A 23,362-nucleotide genomic window follows, 5' to 3' on the forward strand; every position below is an offset into this window, starting at 1 on the left:
ATTAATTCTATAACCTTAAGAATTAAATACACTTCAAAAGGTAATTTGAGGTTTTGTTTCTGTTTACACTCTCCTGTTGCAGAGAACAGGTAAGAAACAGCTGAGAAAAAAAAAAAAAAAAAAAAAAAAAAAAAATCAGGCTTACACTTCAGCTCCTCCTATTCATCTTTGTAGAAATGGATACATTCCAGGTGGTAATCACTATTGCATTTTACAAAAGGTAGTGAGTAGTACTCGTGAGTGAAGAGTGAAGCTCCCTGCTGCATTTGTCAAATATGAGCAGTTTTTGAAGCTGTCTTTGTTTGGGCATTTGATCTGGAGAAGACTGTGGACAGGATCTGCTGTAAGGTCAACTACTTTCCTGTCAGGTGAGGCTCCTAGGTGAGGGGGATGATGATTAATTACTAAGCCACAGGGAAACAATTTGTTTCCAGTGAGTTTTTCATATTCTGCAGCAAGTAAACAGTCTCCAGTTGTATGCCTCTTTTCATAGCTTTGGTCTGAATGGTTTGTTTTGCACACATGTCAGCAGCTAACTTGTCAAAGTCTTTAATTCTAGAGCAGACCTGCTTAAAAGATGTTGATGTGATCCTCTCTGCGCGTAGCCGATGCCAAGTGATGCTGCTTTGGTCCCTGGTTCCACTTTCCAGGTGTAGTGAATCTTCTGATGTAATTATCAGACTCCGTAGAAATCATGTTCTTCCAGGTTTAATACAGTTGCGTATTAGCATGGTTGTGGAGGAAGAGCTCTTCAAAGGACACGGTGTGCTGGGGTAATTGGTAGGATAAAACAGACCCTAAAGGTAAGTCGCCGAACTCTGTGGTGACAAGTTGTTTTTGTTGGTTACTGGAAATTAATATTTTAAACATGTGGCTTCTGCTGCCTGATGCTTTTAGGTTTTCCCTCAGATGCTCTAACAAATTCACCACAGGGCAATGGGACAGGGACTGGGCAGTAAACATTTGGGGAATTCCCTCACTTGTGCAGTTTACTCTATGGGTACTTACTATTTGGTGGTTTTACTTTGGAAACTGATACTGTGGCTGATTGGCTTTGGCTTTAGTCCTAATGCTCTTGATGGCACATACCATGTTTGAGGCAAAGAGGTTTACTTGCTCTTGGTGGTACAGATTTATGTTCCATTTTAAGGGAGTGAGCCAGTTTGTAAAGTAGTTCTAGTAAATTATTACATTTCCCCAATCCTGCTTTATAAGTGGCATTGGGTGTCTCGGATAAAAGGTTTTCTGAAGACCGCTCCAACCTGCAACAAAATGTTATTAAGAAAAAAAAACATTATTAACTAACCCTAACCCACATTTCAAGAAAAGGTGTACAAAAAAAACAGGTGTTTTTTTTTTTTTGGTCTTAAAGTATTTCCCAAACTATAACAGTTATTGGTATAACTAAGCTACACTTATGTTATAACAAGTGTTATAAAAGTAAAAAAAAGTAATTAGTTACAATCTACTTATTCCATCTGTCTTTTTTTTTTTTTTTAATCAGCCTAACCATTTTATTCCCCCAGTACTTATATAAATAAATGTATTTACAACATTAAAGATCAGAAAAACTACTTAAGACCATTTTCATGTCACAAACAACCACTTGCATTGTAGAATGACACTTACTAGAAACAACAAAACAAACAAGGTCCAAAAATTAACTAAAGACCAAAACTTGAACTCAACATTAACCGTACTGAACATGGAGGGTGTAACATAGAAATTTCCTCACAACAACACAAAATACCTTCATGTTGTAAGGCGCCTCATTCATTCGCATCGAGTGAAAAGACCCTGTAGGCCCTAACACTACAGCCTGCTTCGTTTCCCTTCACTGTAAACCACAGGTATCATGGACATCAAACACTACAGTTCAACACTTCGAGGTGGCTAAAAGGCTAATGTTAGCAGCACATATAATCAATAAATTAGTTCGGCAACATTAGCGCTATCGTGATCTTCCATGCAGTATGCTAAGCTAACCTCACAAGAAAGTTGAAAAGGTAACAGTTTACCTTCAACATCGTGGATATAACCCTTGGTCCAGTTGCTGTAACCCTTCAGGAGGATAGATCTGGGAATTTTTTATCCTTTGTCCGCCCATGACTCCACAACATTGAGCGTAAGAAGAGGAAGATATGACAGGTTCGTAGTCCACACAGCCATGTTTAGTTGTTGTTATTTCCGGTTTACCCTCACAGCCTCGTTTTCGAATCAAAATGGCGGCGGGCTGAATAAGGCGTATACATGTATACACACAACATACATACAATATGACAAGGGGGTAGACAGGACAGGAAGACAGGGAATTGAGGAAGGAATACAGCATGACATTAGGGAAGAGAGGAGAAAAAAACAGCAACCAGACTATGCTCCTTTGGGAGTACAGTGGGAGAACAGGAAAAACACCCCAGCAACAAAGTCACATTATCAATACTGCATAACCACACGACTGCAAACAGGGGAGGGGAAGTGGGGGGGGTCGGGGTAATCCAGTGCATGCAAGCATCCTGGGGGGCATGAATGCATATCTGAATATGTGCACATGTGTGTATGTATGTAAAAGTTTGTGCATTTGTAGGCCTGGAGAGCTGGCATTCATATCTAGGTGCCTCAGTCCGCAGAATGTGATCATGACACAGCAAGTTGCCATGAAGACATCCTTGATCAGGTCCCAGACAGAGTCAACAATCAGCAGGTGTCTGTGGAAGAGGGGGGAGGAACGCAGTGCTATTCCAGGGGGGTTGTTGTTCCAAAAGCGGCCTTGGCCGAGGCCAGTGCTGGTTGAGGGGAGACGAAAGAAGATTTCGATTTGTTTGGTCTAGGGACGAGTAGCTGCATTCTAATTTACACAGTTACTCTCTGTCCATTCTGGTCTCCAAATCCATCCATTTTCCTTTGCAAAGCCGTGAGCTTCTCCGTGATGGTCTCCATATTGTGGTTAATAGTCTCAGTGCTGACCGCTCTGCCCACTGCTTCAATCATGACGGGCAGCCTTGTGAGGCTTTGGACAGCTGTTCCCGTTTTCTGAATTCTTCGATAACCCAGGGCAAAGCCTAATCCAATCAGCAGAAGACGTGTTATCATGGTTCTGGGCTCTGGGTGAATGACCTTACGAGTGTAAATCCAGTGTGTTAGAGAACATGTCTGACAGATGAGTAAATCACGGATACACAAAGAAATCAGTCAGATTCATTTATTCAGATTAAAATATTTACACTGACAAACTGAATATTCAGCAGGAATCAAACAATTTACAATAATAATCATCATCAAATAGCAAAATGAATCTTACAAGAACCGGTACATGTTCTTTTACTGCTAAATCTTTGTTTATGCTAAAGTTCTGGAAATATGTGTAAGAACTGTCTTTATACTGTCGGAGCATTAAAACACCCTCACTAAAAAACAAATTCTACAACTAAAACTGAAAACGGTGCTGTGGCTTCTTCACGGTGTCCAAATGACAAACATGAGAAAGTCAAGTCTTTATCACTGAAAAAATGTGAGCAGAATAAAGCTGTCAGAAATCCAGAGCATGTTTGTGACGGTCAGTTCAGCCAGCTGGTGTTGAGCTGAGTCTGATTCTTGATGCTGGTGTCCATCTTCAGCACTTCTCTGACGGCCATCGTGGCGTACGTGGAGGATGGCAGAGAAAACTCCATTTTCAGGGCCCGATACTTCCCTTCTGCACACACACATACACAAACATATATGTGGTCAAAACTAAAAAAAAAAAACAGTCCAACGAAAAAGAGTGTATGACATTTTTTGGCCAGGCAGAGAAAGAAACCAACAGAAGTCTATGGAACTTCCCTATTCAGAGCTGAGTAAATGTGTGTGTTTAGGACCTTTGAGGTAAACCGGAGCTGGAGCGTTTTCTAATTTCTCCACATCTGTGTGAACGAGAGGCACTCGTGGATCATCGTACTGGATCAGTTCCCTTCAGAGAAGAAAGATCAGACAGATTCCATCAGAACTCAATCTCAATGCGCAGGAGCAGAGCGAGTTACTGGAGCTCACTCACCAGCTGACGTCTCTGGGGCGAATGAGGATCCTCCTGTATGCGCCGGCCAGAGAGTAATCCCGAACTTTATGCCTCATGCTATCGATGTCCAGGTCATCAGCGCTCAGCATGTCTCTGTAGCCTCCACCCACTGCAGGAGAAGCACAGAACACCAGTGAGAAGTCCAACAGCACCAACAGAAAATACATCTGACCAGCCGAAGCTGAACAAATGGAAGAGAAGAGCTGCTTCTTCTCTTGATGCTAAAGCACACAAACCATCTGTTTCTCCAAATCCCCCATTAACCACAACTATATTAAACCTGCCACCATGATTACTCACAATAACTACCCACAAAAAAAAATTGTAGACAATTTATACATTTTATTTTTATATTTTAAAGACTTACACAGCTAAAAAGAAATCTACATTTATGAATGGCATTTCACCATTTTATGAATTTCTGACTTTTCTAACTCTTCTATGTCTAGATATCACTTTTTACAATGAGGCTTCCTCATATATCCAGGTTTTCCCAGAATGCCTCACCACTGTGAGTGGGATAAATGACATCGAACCCTGGCAGCGGCATCACCACGTCATGAACTGAGTGTTTTTCTGCCTCTTCAGCGGACAGAACATGAGCATAGCCTGAAAAACACCGGAGATTCTGTCAGCATCAACACACACACACACACTCTCAGACTCACACAACACTCACTCTGTCACACACACACACACACCCAACACACTAACACTCTCATAAACTCACACACAGACTCACTCACACACACACACACACAGACTTACCCTCACACACAGACTCACTCTCACACACACACAGACTCACTCTCACACACACACACACACACACACACACACAGACAGACTCACTCTCACACACACACAGACAGACTCACTCTCACACACACACACACAGACTCACTCTCACACACACACACACAGACTCACTCTCACACACACACACACAGACTCACTCTCACACACACAGACTCACTCTCACACACACACACACAGACTCACTCTCACACACACACACACACACACAGACTCACTCTCACACACACACACAGACAGACTCACTCTCACACACACACACACACAGACTCACTCTCACACACACACACACACACACACAGACTCACTCTCACACACACACACAGACTCACTCTCACACACACACACACACACACAGACTCACTCTCACACACACACACACACACACACACACACACTCACTCTCACACACTCGCCCTCACACACACACACACACACAGACTCACTCTCTCACACACACACACACACACACACACACAGACTCACTCTCACACACACACACACACAGACTCACACTCTCACACACACACACACACACACACTCACTCTCACACACTCGCCCTCACACACACACACACACAGACTCACTCTCACACACACACACACACACACACACACACACACACACACACACACACACACAGACTCACTCTCACACACACACACACACACACACACACACACACACACACTCACTCTCACACACTCGCCCTCACACACACACACACACAGACTCACTCTCACACACACACACACACACACAGACTCACTCTCACACACACACACACACACACACACACACACACACAGACTCACTCTCACACACACACACACTCACACACACACAGACTCACTCTCACACACACAGACTCACTCTCACACACACACACAGACTCACTCACACACACACACACAGACTCACTCTCACACACACACAGACTCACTCTCACACACACAGACTCACCCTCACACACACACACACACACACACACAGAGACTCACCCTCACACACACACACGCTCTCTCTCTCTCACACTCACCTCCTCTGAGAACCAGATCTCCCTCCACAGCTCTGAGCCCAAAGGCTTCCATGCGTTTGCTGACCATACAGTTCCATACGTAGCTTTGATAGCTGTGGATGTACATCAGCCTGTTGTTACGAGGGATCTGAAGCAGGATAAAGACGTTAGAGCACTGCGGAGGTCAAGAGTGTGTTGGGTTATTTCATGATGTGAAACATTATGTTCTCTCACCAGTCCGAACGCTGTGATGATGTTGTTTTTGCCGTACTTGGCAAGGCCTCGCAGTAACTGGCCCTCCACGCAGCGTTTGACCGGCAGTCTCTTGAGGGCCGCCTCTGGGTCCTGAGAGCGCGCCCACTCCTCTCTGCACTTCACCAGATATCCCTTCTCCGCTGGACACACCACCAGAGAGACAGACACTCGGTTACACCTCACAACAAGAGCAAGTGCGCACTTGTAGCACGTACATTAATCTATACCATAATATGATGCACGATTTCCTTTGCTCTCGCACTAAACCTGAAGCGCGTTCTCAGATACATGCCGCTCCTGCCCTGAGGGTGTGCATGCACTTTAAACTGCAAATCACAAATCCCTCCTGCTCTTGCACTAGATGTTCATTATTTTCACACCTAAACTAAACTTTGTCAAAAGTTATCAATCAATCAGACTTCCAGGTCTGACCGATGAAAATGCTAGGAGTAATCAAATTGGCTAAAAGTGAACTACACCTGGAATTCTTTTGACAATCAAAGCATTACATCTACAATTTCAATACAATTTAGTTTACTTCTTACCTGGATGCCTTTAACATTCTGGATAAGTACCAATCTGGTTTTAGAGCACATTACAGTACAGAGTCAGCCTTGCTTAAAGTTATGAATTATATTTTGTTGTCCATTGATTCAGGGTCAACTGCCATTATACTGTTAGATTTGAGTGCAGCCTTCGACACTATTGACCATGACATCCTCTTGAATCAACTCAAATGTGTAGTAAGTAGGGGTGTAACGGTACGCAAAAATCACGGTTCGGTACGTACCTCGGTTTTAAAGTCACGGTTCGGTTCATTTTCGGTACAGTAAGGGAAAGAAATGCAAACATTAAACTGCAGGTTGTTTATTACTATAAACTATTTTTTTTTAAACAATTTGTTTACATACTTTTAATAAAATATATATAAAATAAAAAAAGAATAAGAAATAAAATACTGCTGCAAAGTTCTCCACTAAATAAAATACTCTCAAACCAATATCATATAATAAAATATAATGGAAAATATAAATATATAACTATGATTACAGTGCAGCATTATCAATGCCAGCTTGTAGACCTGCTCATATTTTAAATATATATATAACTTTTCCAAAGTGTAAAGTGCAGCAAGAACAGTTTCAGTTTTTAGACCTGCTCAGATTTCATTATAGCGTTGGACCGATCGGAATTAAGAGCAAAGGTCTGTTTAAATGCCGACGGGAGCTGCGTTTGAATTACAATCACTTTTTTTCCTAGTGTCACGCAACTGACAAACAGCAGAAACGCCACGCTCACGCCACGCAGCCAGTGTGTCACCGGCATTAGAATCAGCTGCAGGGCGGGATTTCTGCTGAACGCGAAGACTTCCGCCACTTAATATGTTCGTTTGGAAACACGAAAGTGTATATGTTCCGCACCCGTGCACCGTTACACGTACCGTTACATTCTAGTAGTAGGGGTTCAAGGCACAACATTACAGTGGTTCACCTTTTATTTAATGGGTAGGACTTTTTCAGTAAATATCTGGTCATTCACCTCATCTTCTGCCTTCTCTTCTCTCATGGTGTTCCACAGGGTTCTATTCTTGGCCCTTTATTGTTCTTGCTCTACATGCTTCCCTAGGCTCCATTCTTCATAAATATAATATTAACTATCATTGCTACGCTGATGACCTCCAACTTTACCCTCCAATCAAACTTGAAAATGACTCTTCTTTACACCTTTTTTTCTCATGTTTTGACGAAGTAAAAACTTGGATAGCTAATAATTGTTAGCAACTAAACACTGACAAAACTGAGGTGCTTCTGCTAGGCCCCGCTGCACTCAGTACAAATTTTACAAGTAGGTTAAGTTCCCTTAGAGACAACTTGCAAAAAATCTAGGTGTCCATTTTGATCCATTACTACAATTTGACAAGCATGTAGCTTCTTCCCCCTTAGACCAATTGCGAAAGTAAAACATTTTCTCTGTCAAAAAGATTTCAAATTTGTCATCCAAACACTAATCTCTTCCAGGCTGGCCTATTGTAACTCTCTGTATGTCTGCCTTCCTCAAAGCACTCTATCTCAGCTTCAGATGGTTCAGAATGCAGCAAGATTGCTAACAGGAACAAAAAAGAGGGAGCATATTACTCCTGTTCTATCAAATTCATATTTGATTTTAAGATCCTTCTTTTTGTATACAAGGCATTGCATAAGTCAGCCCCGGATTATATCCGTGATCTTATCCAGCCATATACAACCGCTAGGTCATTAACCCCCTAAACTCTGAAAGAGTTTATCCCTCATTATCAGGGCCTCTCCATCACTGTTTTTAAATCAAATTTAAAGACTAATTTTTAAACCCTTGCATTTGAGTGATGCTGTGTATGGTACTTTAGATGTTTGTTTTTGTGTATAAATACATATTTTTATTTTTATTGGTGGTTGTGTTAAAGTTGTGCTCTATGAATAAAGTTTGACTTGATAGCATTCATAAAAGTGTTTTCGTTTGCTTTTCTAAAAATTGTACAGTACTGTGTTTGTGGCACACTGAAACCAGTAACATCATGGTGAGGAGCACAGTGATCTCCCAATCGAACACTGATGCAATGGGCTAGAGGAGAACAGGTCTCCCTGAATGAATCTAGTTTAACAAGTCTTTTTCTCCTGACAGAGGTTTGATTCCTGTCACTTTATGATCAATCTATTCAGCTGTGCTTGAAACGAACCAGTGAAGCAACTGAAAGATTGAACAATACCATGATCATCTGCAGAGCTGCTTTCTAGCTGAAACTCCTGATTGCACAGATTTACAGCCCTGATGCGGTTTACTGCTGTAAAGCTGATCTGAAGCAATCTGTATTGTAAGAAGCAACATGACTTGTTTATGTTTAGCATTCAAACTCTTCAAGCTTATTTGTGTGCTTCATTCATTTTCAGTGTAAGATGAGCACTGATGAACACAAAGCTCTACCTCACCCGATATCTCTCAGAAATAAATTTTACTTAAATGGAAGACATAAGTCACATTTTACTGAAGCACTCTCTTGAGTCACAGATAGGTTGCTCACCAGCACTCAATGAGTAAGAGAAGAAATGACAGAAGGAACAGCTAATGAGAGAATCTGACCTCCAGGACGAGGTTTCAGGATGAGATCCACCACTTCCTTCCAGTTGTTCTGCAGTATAGCCCTGTGAAGAAGAGCCAGCAGCGAAAAACAGGTGTATGAGTGTGTGTGTGTGTGTGTGTGTGAGAGTGGTCACCTGCCGACTGTGTGTGTGTGTGTATCATATCAGGACACAACTCTGTATAATGACATGGGTATGACACAGGTATTACAAGGAGAGGGTGACTTATGAGACATAACCCATGTCCCCATTTTTCAAAACACTTATAAATCATACAGAATGAGTTTTTTTGAGAAAGTAAAAATGCACAAAGTTTCCTGTGAGGGTTAGGGTTAGGTGTAGGGTTGGTGAAGGGACATAGAATATACAGTTTGTACAGAATAAAAACCATTACACCTATGGGATGAACACACTTTACACAAAAACAAACATGTGTGTGTGTGTGTGTGTGTGGTCACCTGCCGACTCTGTGTGTGGGCACGGCTGTGGTGCCGAAGCGCTGCATGCCGTAGTAGTTGATGAAGCCAGTTTCTTTGAGTGAAGTCATGGCTTGCTCCACCTGCTCCAGAGAGCCGGAGATATTCCTGTGGAGGAGAAATGCTTCACACACTCTAACTATTGCCAGTCTGTTTGAATGAGCTTGTTTAGTGTGGCTCGACTGATGAGACAGACACTACTGAAGAGAGCTGAACTGGATGATGACAACACTGAATCAGAGCGGAGCGTCGAGGACTCACCTGAGAACCACTGTGAAGTGGTTTCCCTGCAGTTCTCCCAGTTTTAATGGCTGTTTCTTATAGCTGAAGTTTCCCAGCTTCAGGTTCATGAGGCATTTGTTGAGGTGAGACAATCTCTCAGCGCTGATCCTGTGGAGACATGTTCAGAATCCTGTAAACACGGTGAGTCTGAGGACAGCAGACGTCTGACGGCTTCACTCACTTCAGCACTGCGATCTCCTGCACCGTGACGGCCCTCTTGTCTTTGGTGCCCATGTAGGAGAACATGTTGGGTCTGACCCTAGAGAAACAGAAGAGGAGCTGTGAGCGGGGCGAGAGGTGAGGACAGCAGCGACTCAGACCAGTGTTTGACAGACCTGAGGAACTTGGACAGAAGGTTAATGGCGTCCATGGTGTCCTTGTTCTCCTTATAGAGAACGAAATGACAGAAGCTCCCGCGGTTCTTTGGCCACGAGTGCTTTCGAGGGGCTTCGGTGGGACACATGAGGAAGAGAACAAAGACACTGTGACAATGCAGCACAGACTCTAACAACATAACTGAATCATTTTTTTATTAGTGCTTTATTTACATTTTAAACAACAACATATGAGCACAATAACACCAGTGCAATATCTACTCCAACTTTTCATCAAATCAATTGAGACCGCAGCAATTACACTCATTCAGAACACCTCCACAATACTTCCACACACACTCATACACACACACAGACACACACAAACACGCACACTCATACACACACACACAGACAGACACTCACTAACACACACACACACACACACACACTCAGGTTATCAGTATAACTCAAGCACAGTTTCCTGATGTTTTGTCATCTTTAGTCACAGTCACGAGACGAGCTTTCACAGCTCTTGGTACAGAATACAACTTTCACTTCATTTCTGCACATCTCAAACACAGAACAACACGCTTCTGTCAATCACCTCAGCTTTACTCTGCCGCTTTAGGATCCTGATTTAGTTCTACTGATTTATAAAGGCACATTAAAATGTAAAAAAAGATAGTTTGTCAGCTTTTTGATGAATTCGAATTTTAAATGAAAGTCCAGCTTCCCTGACGTGCGTGTCCCAGGCTGATGTGGGATTGATCTTACCTGCCGAGGGCCGGACCTCTGTCCAGAGAGCGAGAGGAGCGTTAGGAGAACAAGAGAGCGTTACTCGGGACAGAGAGGACACACACGCCACGCTCGCATGCGTTCACAGCGCTCCAGAGTCACAGCACAGCTCTGGGAACCGTTCGTTTCCTTTCAGGTTGTGAAGCTAAAGCACATCACTCCTTACTGAACAGGAACAGAACGGATCCCTCTGAGAGGATCCTGTGGGACGCAGATCTGCTCTGGACATGCACAAGCATCAGGCGTGTTACATGCACTCATGCTCATGCAGACGAGACGAGGCGAGGCGAGAGCTCATTCTGAGGATCATGCAGAGCCACGCTCAGACCACAAGCACATCTTAACCACAGTGTTTCAGGCGTTTGCACAGCAGTACCTGCCAGCGCACTCTTCCCAGCAGCGTGATACGCCACGATGAACTTCTTCCCTTCTCGGTCCTCGGTCTTGGTCTCCAGGCCGGGATACAGAGTCTTCACAGCTCTGTGCAGAAGAGTGCGCTTCTCCTTCGAATCCTCCTGCACCTGAAAGATTGAGTTTGTTAGCCAGTAGACACGTTTCCATCAGGACGCCTTTATGCGCATTTTGAAGTATCACTGATGGAAACGCCATAATAAATTAAATTCCTTATTTCCCAAAAAAGTTTTACCCTTGCTTGAAGTGATTTTTGACTTCAGTGAATAATGGGAGACGGAAAAGTATTTTGAGTAAATTCCTCCATGTGACTTTGCAAAACCTCTGACATTTAAAGTTTACACTTATGCATTTAGCAGACACTTTTATCCAAAGAGACTTCCAGTGTATTCATGCTATACATCTTATTTATTTTTTACAAGTATGTATGTTCCCTGGGAATTGAACCCACAACCTTTTGATCTGCTAACGCAACGCTCTACCGCTGAGCCACAGGAACAGAACAAATAAGTTAATCAGGATTGAGATTTAAATCAGCACAGCCAGCGACGACAACGGTTTTGAATGAGCACACCTTTTTTTAACAACCAAAAAGTTTAGATGTCTGTTGAGAAAGTACAGATGTTCCTCTTGTTGACAGCAGAGGACTGAATCCAGCATGAGCTTGATAGGGCGACGCAGAAGCTAAACGTTTTTTAAGAGTCATAGCAGTAGAGGCGGCATAACAATAACGAGGTGAATAATCCTGCCCACTCTAAAGCAGAACTGCAGAGAAAACACACACTGGGGCGAGCTGAGTGGAGCGGAAAAGCAACATTTGACTCTAAACCTGATTCACTAATGTTTTATGCGATATTCCAATGTTGTGCTCAAGTTAAACTTGCAACTTTGGATGAAAACCCAGCTTTGTTTAAATCGTACTTATATGAGCGCCATCAGTTCATAGCAGTGAATGAAGATGTATCATATCGATCACAAGTGCAGTATGGAGTACCTCAAGGCTCAGTACTAGGGCCGCTACTCTTCACGCTTTATATGTTACCCTTGGGAGATATCATCAGGAAACATGGTGTTAGCTTTCACTGTTATGCTGATGATACTCCTCTCTACATTTCTTTGCGGCCCGGTGAAACACACCAATTTAAAAAACTAATGGAATGAATAGTCAATATAAAAAAACTGGATGACGAGTAATTTCTTACTGCTAAATTCAGAAAAAACAGAGGTGTTAATTATAGGACCTAAAAACTCTGCTTGTAATAACCTAGAACACTGTCTAAGACTTGATGGTTGCTCTGTCAATTCTTCGTCATCAGTCAGGAACCTAGGTGTGCTACTTGATCGCAATCTTTCCTTAGAAAGCCACGTTTATAGCATTTGTAAAACTGCATTTTTCCATCTCAAAAATATATCTAAATTACGGCCTATGCTCTCAATGTCAAATGCAGAAATGTTAATCCATGCATTTATGACCTCAAGGTTAGATTATTGTAATGCTTTATTGGGTGGTTGTTCTGCACGCTTAGTAAACAAACTACAGCTAGTCCAAAATGCAGCAGCAAGAGTTCTTACTAGAACCAGGAAGTATGACCATATTAGCCCGGTCCTGTCCACACTGCACTGGCTCCCTATCAAACATCGTATAGATTTTAAAATATTGCTTATTACTTATAAAGCCCTGAATGGTTTAGCACCTCAGTATTTAAATGAGCTCCTTCTACATTATACTCCTCTACGCTCTCAAAACTCAGGCAATTTGATAATACCTAGAATATCAAAATCAACTGCGGGCGGCAGATCCTTTTCCTATTTGGCGCCTAAACTCTGGAATAACCTACCTAACATTGTTCGGGAGGCAGACACACTCTTGCAGTTTAAATCTAGATTAAAGACCCATCTCTTTAACCTGGCTTACACATAACATACTAATATGCTTTTAAGACAATTCTCAAATAACTATTATGATGACTTTTGTTCCACCCGCTTAAATGATAAAAGTACTTGCGCTGTAAAATCTATTAAGACTGTGTTTGTTCCCCGAATAGTGAGGTCAAAATATAAATTTAATGTAGGATCTAGAAAAAAATCTTATCGTGATTAAACCAGAAACATGTGAAGTAAATTAACAAAAAAATTGTTTAAAGTTTGGGCTCATAAATATTAGATCACTCACATCCAAAGCAGTTATTGTAAATGAAATGATCACAGATAATAGTTTTGATGTACTCTGCTTGACTGAAACCTGGCTAAAACCAAATGATTATTTTGGTCTAAATGAGTCTACTCCACCAAACTAATGTTATAAGCATGAGCCCCGTCAGACTGGTCGTGGCGGAGGTGTTGCAACAATATATAGTGATATTCTCAATGTTACCCAGAAAACAGGATACAGGTTTAACTCTTTTGAAATACTTCTGCTAAATGTTACTCTGTCAGACATGCAAAAGAAATCTAATGTATCTCTTGCTCTGGCTACTGTGTATAGACCACCAGGGCTGTATACAGAATTCCTAAAAGAATTTGCAGATTTCCTCTCAGACCTTCTAGTTACAGTTGATAAGGCGCTAATCATGGGAGATTTTAATATTCACGTTGATAATACAAATGATACATTAGGACTTGCGTTTACTGACCTAATAAACTCTTTTGGAGTCAAGCAAAATGTCACCGGGCCCACTCATCGTTTTAATCATATACTAGATTTAATTATATCGGATGGAATCGATCTTACTGCTATAGATATTGTACCCAAAAATACACATGAATTAGACGAAATGACTGACAACATGGGCACTATTTTCTCTAATACATTAGAAGCTGTTGCCCCGATCAAATTTAAAAAGGTTAGAGAAAAACGTACTGTACCATGGTATAACAGTAATACTCACTCTCTCAAGAAAGTAACTCGTAGTCTTGAACGCAAATGGAGAAAAACTAACTTAGAAGTTTTTAGAATTGCATGGAAAAACAGTATGTCCACCTATAGACGGGCTCTAAAAACTGCTAGGGCAGAGCATATACACAAACTCATTGAAAATAACCAAAACAATCCAAGGTTTTTATTTAGCACAGTGGCTAAGTTAACAAATTACCAGACACCACCTGATTCAAATATTCCACCAACGTTAAATAGTAATGACTTTATGAATTTCTTCACTGATAAAATAGATAACATTAGAAATACAATAGCGAATGTAGATTCTACAGCATCTAACACTTCAGTTTCATCCATCGTACCCAAAGATAAAGAGCAGTGCTTTACAAATATAGGACAGGAAGAGCTAAATAAACTTATCACTGTATCTAAACCAACAACATGTATATTAGATCCTGTACCCACTAAATTACTGAAAGAGCTGTTACCTGTAGCCGAAGAACCGCTTCTCAATATCATAAACTCGTCGTTATCTTTAGGTCACGTCCCAAAACCATTCAAGCTGGTGGTTATTAAGCCACTTATTAAGAAACAGAAACTAGATCCTAGTGAACTGGCAAATTATAGGCCTATTTCAAATCTTCCATTTATGTCTAAAGTTTTAGAAAAAGTTGTGTCTGCTCAACTGAGCACCTTCCTGCACAAAAATGATCTGTATGAAGAATTTCAGTCAGGTTTTAGGCCCCACCATAGCACAGAAACTGCACTTGTTAAAATTACAAATGACCTGCTTCTTGCGTCAGACCAAGGCTGCATCTCATTTCTAGTCTTACTTGATCTTAGTGCTGCGTTCGACACCATAGATCATGACATACTCATAGATAGATTACAAAACTATACAGGTATTCAAGGGCAGGCTCTTAGATGGTTTAGATCCTACCTGTCCGATCGCTGCCATTTTGTTTATTTAAATGGGGAGTCATCTCATTTATCACCAGTAAAATATAGAGTGCCACAAGGATCCGTCCTAGGTCCCCTTCTATTTTCAATATACATGTTGGTAGGGCTGGGTACTGAACTTCGATGCCTTTATGGTATCAAACAAAAAACTTCGATACTATGAGTATCGAAACATTTTTTATCTTTCGTTGCTAAATATCGGTTCCAAAAGCCAAGCGGTCGTTTTTTTTTTTTTTTTTTTTTTTTCTCAAGTGGCTGTGTGAGCTTGTAGCATACCGTGCATGTGAGGACCTAAATTTGCTGTGATTGGCTGTCCACCACCACGTGATGTGACAGGGAGGATTTCTGAAGATACTCGCAGTCACACAACACAAGTGTAGTTGTTTTTTCTCAAAATGTTTCCGTTTTACAATGCCAAAAAGGTCTTAAGTGTGGCTAAACTTTATAAAAGTGGATGCTGAGTCAGCAAAGTGCAACATATGCGATAAGAGTATTGCAACCAAAGCTGGCATTACCACCAGTTTAATGAAGCATTTGTTTGGATGAGTGTTTTGCCCTCCCTCCCTGTTTAGTTTGGTCTACTCCATTGCGTATCTTGAAACACTCCTCCTTTCATGTCAACAGAGAGAGAGAGACAGATTTATCCGGTACAGCGAATTTCTCTAAGCAGCAGGCCACTGTATACGTTACATTCAGAATGTGTTCATTCAGAAGTTAAGATACGCGAAAGATGAATTCATTCTCTGTACGCGCATTGTCTGAAATGCTGCTCTCAGCCCGTGCTTTGAATGAGTGAGCGCAAAATTCAAGCGCGTTCTGAGCGTTTAAAACGCTTGAATCAGCAATATTTAGAAACAAGTGCAAACGATCAGCTACGATCCGTTTCACCCCTTCAAGCGAGTGAACAACGCAAATCAAGGTAGGAATTTTACATCACTATTCACAATAGCACATCGGACTGGAAGACACAATTGCCCTGGGACGTCAGGATAGCGATTTTGCGAGCCCTACAGCTCAGATCTATCAAGTTTGTAAAACACTGGTTTCCACACTGGTTTTTTTAAACAAAAAATTATTTTAAAAGATTGACTCAAAAGAATCATTGGTTCACTAATCGGATCATGAACTTGTATTACCGAGCCAAAGATGATCTATTATTGAACATCTCGAATGAATAAAGACTTCAAGTTCATCTGTAAAGCACAGAAAGCTATTGTTTGAGTTTATAAACTTGTATTTCATGCATGATTCGTATGGATCTGTTAACTGAATGCAAAGTGTGAGTTCTAGGAGAATTTTTGTCTTGATGAGCATGTATCGTTCACTAGGAGTCGCTAAATGAAAAGCTGCTGTTCTTTTTTTTTTCCAACGGAGGATCAGTTGCCCTATTGGTTAAAATCCCCAAACTGTTTACTTAAATTAAATTAATAAATGACATCAAAACAGGGACGTTTGTGTTATGATGTGGTGGGCTGCTGTGGGCCAGAAAGTCCAGGGCCACTTTTTGGTCCCTGTCCGCCCCTGATTGGCGCACCCCTATCCAAAAAACACAACCAGTTGTATTAATGATGTTATCCTGAGTGTGAAGTGTTACCAGAATTTGTTTTAATTAAGGTGAAAAATAAAACTTTTGTGTTTAATGTTTTTGTGCTGATGTTGAAATGGATTTTAAAACATACGGTATCGGAAAAAGTATCGTTAGGAACTGGTATCGAAACTGAGGTATCGAAATTGGCACCGGATCGAAGGATTTTGAACAATACCCAGCCATACATGTTGCCCCTTGGTAATATTATTAGAAAATACGGAATTAGCTTCCACTGTTATGCTGATGATACTCAGCTATATATCTCAACGAGACCAGATGAAACTTCCCAATTATCTAAGCTAACAGAGTGTGTTAAAAATGTAAAAGATTGGATGACCAATAATTTTCTACTATTAAATTCGGATAAGACAGAGATATTAATTAATGGACCAAAAAACACTACACAGAATCTTGTAGATCACAATCTGCAACTAGACGGATGCACTGTTACTTCCTCTACAGTCAGAAATCTGGGTGTTATATTAGACAGCAATTTGTCTTTTGAAAATCATATTTCCAATGTTACAAAAACTGCATTCTTCCATCTTAGAAACATTGCCAAGCTACGAAACATGTTATCTGTTTCTGATGCAGAAAAGCTAGTTCATGCATTCATGACCTCTAGACTGGACTATTGTAATGCACTTCTAGGTGGTTGTCCTGCTTCTTCAATAAACAAGCTACAGGTCGTCCAAAATGCAGCAGCTAGAGTCCTTACCAGGTCAAGAAAATATGATCATATTACCCCAATTTTACAGTCTCTGCACTGGCTACCTATTAAGTTCCGTATCAGTTACAAATTATCATTACTTACCTATAAGGCCCTAAATGGTTTAGCTCCAGCGTACCTAACTAGCCTTCTACCACGCTACAACCCATCACGCACCCTAAGGTCACAAAACGCTGGACTTTTGGTAGTTCCTAGGATAGCAAAGTCCACTAAAGGAGGTAGAGCTTTCTCACATTTGGCTCCCAAACTCTGGAATAGCCTTCCTGATAATGTTCGGGTTTAGACACACTCTCTCTGTTTAAATCTAGATTAAAAACGCATCTCTTTCGCCAAGCATTCGAATAGTGCATCTCTTAAATTGTGAGTGTAGTTGCATCTGATCAAATGCCCATTCTTATTCTTTAGCTTGGGTTAAACTAATTAATTTTAGTTTGTTGGATCAGCAGCTATGCTAATGATGTCTCTGTGTGTTTCTCTGTTTCTGCTGGATCTTCATCCCGTGGTAACTAGGATTTACACAAGCTCCAGTCTGGATCCAGAACACCTGAGAAGAGATGATGCTGACCCTCAGAGGACCTCAGATGATGCTGACCCTGAATCAACAACAGAACTAACTAATATTGCTACAAGTGTGACTGCATCATATAATAATTATTAATAATATTAATAATGTTCATCATCTGGCTGACTACGACTTGTATACATTTTTCTACAACACACACACACATTTGTATTGCACAGGACTAGCACGTTTAGGCATGCTGTTTGTAGATATGATTTGTATAGTACACTTGGTTTGAAAACGGTTTGTGTTTGTAAATTTATCCACTTGTGTTCACACATCCATTCAAGAAAAACACGTTTCCTTTACAATTAGTGCAAATTCCACACTTTGTAGGGAAATTGTTACAAATTATCCCTTCAAGCAAGTTTAGATATTTTAACTGGAAAACAAGACAAAAATACTGAGGAAGAGATTTGTGAATTTAAGATTTTCTGCTCTCATTTAATTTCATTTGGGCTTTCATTTGTGGAAGGACGATTTAAGACTTTTAAAGTCTTGCAGAAAGTCTGAATAAAAGCTATTTTACTCCAGTGAACACCAGCATCAGACACAGAAGACACGTTACTCACCTCGATGGCCACGCTTCCCTCTTTGTTCTTGAAGTGCTGCAGTTCGTCCAGCTGCTGCTTCTGCTCTTCTGTCAGAGTCTGAGTCTCAGCACAGCTGCAGTCCTGAGAGTCCTCCTGCCACACAGAGACAAGATCACCACGAGATCACCACGAGATCACGACAAGATCATGAATCACTTCAAGATCACCACGAGATCACCACAAGATCACCACGAGATCAGGAATCACTTCAAGATCACCACAAGATCACCACGAGATCAGGAATCACTTCAAGATCACCACGAGATCACGACAAGATCACCACGAGATCACGACAAGATCACCACGAGATCACCACAAGATCACCACGAGATCATGAATCACTTCAAGATCACCACAAGATCACCACGAGATCACGACGAGATCACCACAAGATCATGAATCACTTCAAGATCACCACAAGATCACCACGAGATCACCACGAGATCAGGAATCACTTCAAGATCACCACGAGATCACCACGAGATCAGGAATCACTTCAAGATCACCACGAGATCACCACGAGATCAGGAATCACTTCAAGATCACCACGAGATCACCACGAGATCAAGACAAGATCACCACGAGATCATGAATCACCACAAGATCACCACGAGATCACCACGAGATCATCACAAGATCACTTGAGGTCAGACACAGCCAGGGATCAGCCCTGGAGCAGAACACCAGCGAGACTAATCTGGAGTGCTGCTGGACACACACACACACCTTCAGACATGCACACGCACACACCCTCACAGACACACACCCTTACACACAGACGCAAACTCAGACACACACACACACAAGCGTGCGCACACACACATGCGCACACTCAGACACACACAGAGACACACACACCTTCAGACATTCGCACGCACACACCCTTACTGACACACACCCTTACACACAGACACACACACACACGCATGCGCACACAAACATGCGCACACTCGGACACACACACACACACACACAGAGACACACACACCTTCAGACATGCGCACGCACACACCCTTACAGACACACACCCTTACACACAGACACACACACACTCAGACACACACACACACACGCATGCGCACACAAACATGCGCACACTCAGACACACACACCCTTACAGACACACACCCTTACACACAGACACACACACACACACACGTACGCACACACACATGCGCACACAAACCTTCAGACATGCGCACGCACACACCCTTATAGACACACACCCTTACACACAGACACACACTCAGACACACACACACACGCGTGCACACACACACACAGGCGCACACACTCAGACACAGATAGACACACACACGCAGAGACACACACACCTTCAGACATGCGCACACACACACACCCTCACAGACACACACACACCCGCTTATGAGTAGAATTTTTAATAGGCTATTAAAAAAAATCTAACAATCCATTTCTAATAAAATCTGATAACTGTACTTGTTTACATCCATCTCAAGTGTGTGTGTGTGAGTGATGCAAACTCTCACCTCAACATCAGCAGGAACGGACAAATCATCCAGACGAACCATCTTCCCCTCTTTATTGATCTCATGGACCACAAAGTCTGAGTACCTGAATGAGAGAAGGACGCATGTCACTGACGCTCCTGTCACTCACTCACACACACACACACACACACACACACACACACACACACACACACACACCTCTCCTTCAGGATGCCCGAGAAGCCTTTGTGTTCGCTGATGAACTTGAGAATGCCCACATCCGGCTCACTGAGGCCGTGCTTCATCATGTCAGCGAAGCTCTCCTCCTCCTGCTCTTCCTCCTCCTCATCTCCTCCTTGGCTCTCCTGCTCCAGCGGCTCTTCCTCATCTCCTCCTCGGCTCTCCTGCTCCTCTTCCTCCTGCTCCACTCGGAGCCTCTTGGCGGCGTGACCCGGATCCTCTTCAGGGAGGGAGCGCTTCTCTCCGGTCACTGTGAGCGGACTGGCCTCGGCCTCCTCCATCTGAACCAGTCTACATTCACACAGCACTCTTAATCTGGGTTATTACAGCGTACACACTGGATCTATATATTCACGGTGAAACCTAATCACAGCAGGATTTATATTAAACATGTACTCACGTGTCGGATGGGGTGTGAGTGTCAGTAAAATCGGATCTTTTAAGGCTGAAAATGCGCTTAAAAACGGAATGAGAACAAAACAGCACAGATCTGAAAGCACTGCAAGCAGAGGTCCACACGAACTAACGTTAACTTAATCTTTAACGTTAACTAAAGCACGAAACTCTCTGGACTGATCTTACCGCGCGCACACGAGCCGCACGCAAAACATCCACACACGTGCTTCCTCTGACGCGGCTCACATTCCCCGGAAACGAATCCAACACAAAGCCCCGCCCCTCGCGTATGTCATTGGTTTACATCCTTGTCAATCAGAGTTAGGCACCAGCATTGCCCAGTCCCTCCAGGATTTCACTATTTATTTATTTATTTTTATTTTTTTTATTTTTTTGTGATTTTTGCCATAAAAATGACTGATTTTGCTGTGGCTTTTCTCAAAATTTGCCATGATATTTGCGGCGTTTTTCTTATTGTTTTGCAGTGAAATATATACCACATACAACATTCTTCTAACACAGTTATGACTTTTCTGACTTGGAGAACCACTAGGGCTTCAGACTAACGTTTGAGGACACCAGCACTAGAGCCATTAAGATCTACAAAATGATGCTCCAGCACCTGACAGTAAACTATCCCTAATCACACATCTACATCTCTGAGATGTCTGCATTTACATATACAAGATGTATTTTTAAGGTTGTTCATCAGCAGTACATCTCGAAGATGTTTCCTGTCAGATGTCAAATACACATTTATAGAATGCATGTAAAACTGCTTCTGAGACATTTATCAGAGTAAACAGCAGATGATTCCCGGATCTTTAGCAGACGTCTTACAGAGACGTCTGATAAAATGTACTTTTATTACTGTCATTCATAATGTCTTAATATAATTTAATGAATACAAAAATATATAGGCGATATTAGTGAGTGGAAATGACCTATAAATACTTCTCTGTAGCCATCTACCAGTGGTCATTTAATATCTTTATTTTTGTATTAAATAAGTGTTTGCTTTCCTAAATTATGAAAATTTTAGTTTTATACATGGGGGAAACCTATTAAAAATAACTTTCAAATTCTGTAATACTTAAAGCATTGAAGTGCTGGGAAAAGTTGTGTGAAGCATTTAAACCATTTCTGCCACAAGTTGTTCCTGTAGTTTACTGTTAAATCCATGTTGAAAGGTGGAGATTTGTGTTTATTGAACAATGTTTTTCCGGGTTTCCACATCAGTGGTGTTTTTCTGATATCAGCTTTAACAGAATTCTTCGCTGAATTTGAAAGCTCCTCACAAGATTTCACAGAGATGTTATTGATTCCCTCGGGTATCAAGTGTGGATCTTGATACCCAAGGGAATGGGTCTCTCGTAATGTCGAGAGTGGGTCTCTCGACATTACGTATGGGGAAATCCATTTCCTCGAAATTATGAAGTCTGATTGAATAATTATTTTGCTTGCAAATAGCCAATGGCGTCCTCGCCCTCACCTGATTGATTGGCTGATAGCCATCAATATAGGTGATGGCGGGCGCCAAAAACCTCAGAATCTTTTTTCTTCACTTGAGTCTGGTTTCTCCGTGGATTCATGCATATAGAGCGGAAAATTGTGGAAAATTATCCCCTCTCGCGTTCCGGTGATTTTTACTCTTAAAATGTCTCTTTGCCGCATTTGTGGTGGGCCCATTGATTTCCCAGACGCACACGAGCAGTGTGTGCTGTGCCTGGGTCGGGCTCACGCAGAAGCGGCATTCGAAGGATCGGGATGTCGTGCCTGTGAGGAGCTTCCCATCAAGATCCTTCGTGCAAGGCTGGCCGTTACCCGTAACGGTGGCCCTGTATCTCCTGCCTCTCCCCCGTCCGCCGCCATCAAGCCGCGAACCGGGAGACTGCAGAGAGCTCACGTGGAAGATCCCCTTCTCATACTCTGAGGCCAGTTACCGCCCTCCACTAGAAGTGCGGGAAATGGACTCGTTTGGATATGACGAGGACGACGCCTTGTCTACTAATGCCTCAGACCCGGGAGCGTGGTCCGAGGCCCCGTTTGAAGCCACCCCCGCCTCGCTGAATGCCGAGCTTATGGCGATCCTCGCGGAGGCGGTGGCAGATATGGAATTGGAGTGGACACCCCCAAGGAGCTGTCGTCTAAGAGATGGATGGACGGTCCCTTCCTCGGTGCGGGCCTCCAGGCTGAAGCCCCGCAGAGACCCGCACCTTTTTTCTCTGAGGTCTACGAGGAACTCACCCGGTCATGGCGCTCCCCTTACTCAGCCCGAGCCCATGCACAGGGGACCCAGCTGCTGACGACGTTGGAAGGGGCGGAGATGCTATCGCGGCCCACATGGCATCTTCTCCCGGCTCGAAAACCGCCTCTTTGCCTTCTAAGCCATGTCGAGCTACTGCTCACATCGC

At 42.4% G+C, this 23,362-nt stretch overlaps 1 protein-coding gene across 2 annotated transcripts; it reads right to left on the reverse strand.

Moving 5' to 3' along the window:
* Nucleotides 1–3,184: 3,184 nt before the first annotated feature.
* Nucleotides 3,185–21,194, reverse strand: pus7 (pseudouridine synthase 7). Of its 2 annotated transcripts, XM_026239685.1 has the most exons (17): nucleotides 20,953–21,194; nucleotides 20,532–20,843; nucleotides 20,352–20,436; nucleotides 18,823–18,936; nucleotides 11,501–11,645; nucleotides 11,104–11,121; nucleotides 10,348–10,459; nucleotides 10,194–10,271; nucleotides 9,992–10,120; nucleotides 9,713–9,838; nucleotides 9,256–9,317; nucleotides 6,121–6,281; nucleotides 5,908–6,034; nucleotides 4,559–4,660; nucleotides 4,031–4,160; nucleotides 3,855–3,946; nucleotides 3,185–3,691 (listed from the first exon to the last, which is right to left on the reverse strand). In XM_026239685.1, exons 2-17 carry the CDS (start codon nucleotides 20,831–20,833, stop codon nucleotides 3,555–3,557), a joined length of 1,920 nt encoding a protein of 639 aa, XP_026095470.1. In that variant the 5' UTR covers nucleotides 20,834–20,843; nucleotides 20,953–21,194; the 3' UTR covers nucleotides 3,185–3,554. The 2 variants fall into 2 exon arrangements, with proteins under 2 accessions (XP_026095470.1, XP_026095471.1); XM_026239686.1 differs by lacking the exon at nucleotides 11,104–11,121 and having other exon boundaries at nucleotides 20,953–21,193.
* Nucleotides 21,195–23,362: the final 2,168 nt, after the last annotated feature.

The sequence above is a fragment of the Carassius auratus genome, chromosome 50 (assembly GCF_003368295.1).
Source record: "Carassius auratus strain Wakin chromosome 50, ASM336829v1, whole genome shotgun sequence".
NCBI classification, from domain to species: domain Eukaryota; kingdom Metazoa; phylum Chordata; class Actinopteri; order Cypriniformes; family Cyprinidae; genus Carassius; species Carassius auratus.